The sequence below is a fragment of the Mycetomoellerius zeteki genome, unplaced genomic scaffold, assembly GCF_001594055.1.
Source record: "Mycetomoellerius zeteki isolate Tzet28-1 unplaced genomic scaffold, Tzet1.0 scaffold64, whole genome shotgun sequence".
In the NCBI taxonomy this organism is placed as follows: Eukaryota; Metazoa; Arthropoda; class Insecta; order Hymenoptera; family Formicidae; genus Mycetomoellerius; species Mycetomoellerius zeteki.
This window is the reverse complement of record NW_017257654.1, coordinates 1,359,294-1,363,308: the sequence shown is the minus strand read 5'-3', so window position 1 is coordinate 1,363,308 and position 4,015 is coordinate 1,359,294. Positions and strand designations below refer to the sequence as shown.

At 33.3% G+C, this 4,015-nt stretch overlaps 1 protein-coding gene across 2 annotated transcripts in view; it reads right to left on the bottom strand.

The window, feature by feature from the left end:
* Window positions 1–2,715, bottom strand: part of LOC108728802 (ATP-dependent RNA helicase DDX42) — a 9,286-nt gene extending 6,571 nt beyond the window's left edge. For both annotated transcript variants that reach the window (XM_018457588.1, XM_018457587.1), the window contains exons 1-4: window positions 2,629–2,715; window positions 1,370–1,592; window positions 470–739; window positions 12–379 (exon numbers count right to left, since the gene is read on the bottom strand). In XM_018457588.1, coding sequence (XP_018313090.1) covers window positions 12–379; window positions 470–739; window positions 1,370–1,584 — 853 coding nt within the window. In that variant the 5' untranslated portion in view covers window positions 1,585–1,592; window positions 2,629–2,715. The remainder of the gene's footprint in view (window positions 1–11; window positions 380–469; window positions 740–1,369; window positions 1,593–2,628) is intronic.
* Window positions 2,716–4,015: the final 1,300 nt, after the last annotated feature.

The window sequence follows — 4,015 nt, the reverse complement described above, 5'->3', positions numbered from 1 at the left end:
AGCGGCAGGAATCGCCTGCGCCTGAATAGGTGTGGGCTGTGTGTACTCGTTTTTACGGATAGCTTTAATCAAAGCATCATCAAAGCCGAAATGACCGAAACTCGTTACCGGATTTGACGGAGACGGTCCGGATACTTTTATACCCAGAGTCTTTTTTAAATCATCGACCTGCTGTTTGCTTAAACTTGCAATTTCTTCATGCACATTGTAAAAGTTCTTCTCGAACGATTCATATTCTATTTCACTATGATCAATTGAAGGTAATGGATCGATCTCCTTCTTCTTTGGTGGTGCAATGGGATTGCCGTCTTCATCGTATTCAATCTCTTGATCGGATTCTTCTTGTTGCAAACCAGCAGTTGGATTTTCTTCCATATATCTTAAGGAATGAAGTAATAATTATATATTTTATCAGAATTTTACGTCAAAAGTATGTAATTGATAATATCTCTCTCTAATAAACTTATACCTGTAGTAACTTTCCTCATCGTCTTCTCCATCAATATCTGCCCGAAATCCTTTAGATTTATCTTCTTTACGATTATCACCACACTGAGCTGCGTAAGTATTCTGCTTCACTTCTGCATCAATACCTGCCATGAAAGCATCTAGAGTATCCTCCTCACTGTCGCTGTTATCCTTCGTTGCCGATTTTTTCATCAAGTCGTATGTGGGAGAACCAGGCGCTGGTATATATTCCAACGATGAAGTTGGAGGTTCGTCATCGTCTTCAAAGTATCTGAATTTAAATAGGGATTATAATGTTTAATATATATGATCTTTTTATAACATTAATTGCATTCAAAAGACAAATGTTATATTCAACAGAAAAAGCAGCTTTGTACAACTGTTGTAAGATTTTTTTTAATATGATTGATTTATACATTTCAATGTAGTATAAAACTAGAGGCAAGAATCACTTATACAGGGGATGTCACACAACTACCGCATTTCCTCTTAAGGACATATTTTTGAAGTAATTTTGAAATGAAAATTCTAATATGAAAATGTCGAGACTACAATAATTTTTTTAATTATAAGCTAACTTTGAATGCTTATAAGTCAAAAACCATTTTACTTTTATAGCCTCTATTATTATTTCTGGATTCTTGTGAACATTCTAAGACGAAAATCCTAATACAAAAATATCGAGGCTATAATAGTTTTCAAATTACACACTATCTTTAACCAATTATAATTCAAAAATTATTGTAGCCTCGATATTTTTGGATTTTCGTCTCAAAATTACCTCAAGAATATGTTCCTAAGAGGAAATGCGGTAGTTGTGAGACATCCTATATAAAAGAATCTTACAATTGTAGCTGCTTTTTTTTGCAAATGCGTTGTTTATTCATGAAATTATACTAACTCTTCCTCGGTCTTGCTGCGCTTTTTAGGCATGCCCCAACACGCAGACAAGGCGTTTTCCGTAATGGCATTCATCGTGTGATAGCCTTGTTTGCTCAGGGTAGAGTTTGGTGGAGGTGGAGGTATATTGGTACCACTTCTTTTTGTTCCAGACATTTGGAAGCCACTGAAGCCAAAGCCTTTCGGCTTGTTACCACTTCCTCGATGATAACTCATTGTGTTGACTTTAACAAAATTAATGATGATTGAAACTAATACTTTATTTCTTGTTATTGTAATTGAGTTATCTAATAAAGAGTACTTTTTAGCCACTGATGACACAATGTAACACAGTGAATCATTCACCTTTGATTAATATTGATAAATACAAGATAATATTGATATTGATTAATATTGATAAAAACAAGAACATAACAAAGTACATTTTTTATTTCTGTACTAGACTGTAATAGAACTTTCTTTCCTGCTTTTGTCAAATATCAAAACATATTTAAGTATTTCAGTTTAAATTTCAAAAGTATATACTAGTTCAGCTATATAAAATAGACTTATAACTCAACATAGTTGACAGAAACATCATTCTATCTTTCTTGGCATTCAATGAATAACAAAGAATGATATTAGTGCCAACTATCTAAACTATTTTAAAAGAAAGGTTTATGTTACACTACTTATGTTACACTGTCATCTGTCTCTTATGTCTCATGTGATGACTCAGCCAGGATGGATATATTTTTGCTCCAGTTCGAGTATTATTTTTAATTTTTGAAAGTATTTGGCCCAGTTTAACTTAATGCATTCGTATTCCATTTACTCTTTTAATCTTTTATGTGGCTATACAGTGAAAGGTAGAAGCAGAGAAAAGTAGTTGGCTATATCAAACTCCGAGTGTGGAGACAGAGCTATCCAATTACAGAAGACAAATAATAATCTGCGTCTCTTGTTGGAAAACACCCATAAATAACCGTACGGATAAATGGATAATCTTCGTCATGCGATAAGACACAAAATTACAGTTGTTGTAGAAAACAAATTGTAAGCGACAATGTTCGTTTTGCATTTCATTTAAAATATTCAGACGATTGATACATGAAATAAATACAATAACAGACTAAAACATCTCACGAGTGTGAAAATTAATTCGAGGATCAAAGGTTAGGGGTTACGGAGTCAACACCGTTATCGTTGCGGAGTTCATTTTAATTGGCTTCTCTCCGCATTATTCGCAATGTTTTGTAGGAATCTTAACTGGATAACTACCTGTCGCACAATGAATTCACGAATTCATTCGCAAATCCTATTGCCAAATCAGTCGAACGACAAAATTTCTGTCACGCAAAAAAAGCCACAAACTACACGGTTGCGGAGTCGTTACGTTCCGTCCAGGGCCACTAACTTCAAACTTCACCCTCCTTTGATAGATGGCGCTTCTATCGACGATTGTCGCTGTCATCACCGAAATGGTAGTTCATAGAAATGCGTTCGGATGCCTTCGAAACGTCGCTTGGATGCCTCGAGTTCATCATCTATCCTTGTTTAAGAAAGTCTCGCGCTAGTCAATAGACGTTTTATTCATAATAATATGTAAAACAATTAAAATAATGGAATAAAAAGGTTACTAACAATATCCTATACCATTATACATAATTGTTGTTAATTTTATATGTTACTAAATATTTTCAAAATGACAAAATAAAAGTTGTAAAATGCTTATTTGATGTATATGCATCGTCCATTTGATTTGTCCTATTCTAGCTTTTTTCGTTGAAGAATATAAATTTCTTGTAAACTGTACGGTCAGTTTAAATGAAACTTTACGAGAGCAAACTTAAGTGTTTACTTTATAATTATTAAGATTTTTAAATTGCTGTCTTATAAGAAAGTATCTCAATTTAAAAGAGAATAACTATAGAATAAGGTTATACCTTCAACTTGTAATGTAAAATTCTAGAAATTTAGAATTAAATATCTTCAAAATAAAAAAGTCAATGAAATTTTTTCTAGATATTATTGATATTATTAACTTTTGCATTACATGTATATTATAGTCTTGTCTTATATTTCATCAAAGGCGAGAATTTCCTTAATATTAAATGTTAAACAAGGACAGATGACGAATGTGGTATCGGGGGGGAGGCATCTGAGTACGTTTTCGAACGCAGCCATTTGTTGAATTCACACTAGGGATGTTCGATCTAGGCAAAAGAATCGATTTTTTTAATCGACCTGAATCGCAACTGCGAGTATCGATTCACCAAAAGATTGAATGTCAAAAAATCGATTCGGTAAAGATCGATCTAAAAATCTAGACTAATTGCAAATTGCATATTATAGCTCTTTTCGTATAAAAAAAAAAAAAAACCAATTCCAATGCATATGGCCGGTCACAGAAAGGTTGCAACATTTTTTTTTTCGATGTCTTTCGAAACTCAGCCTTGCTCGTAGACTGATTGAATGTAAATGAGTGGATCTATAAGAACTAATCGCTCGGTCAGCAAACTGCATTCCGAAACTCATGGAAAAAAAGTGTTACAACTTTTCAGTGACCAGCTGTACACAGAAGATCGATTTCGGGTCTTAAGAATCGATCTAAAAAATCGAGAATCGAAGATAAAAGAATCGATTTTCTAAAAAATCGATCTTGAAT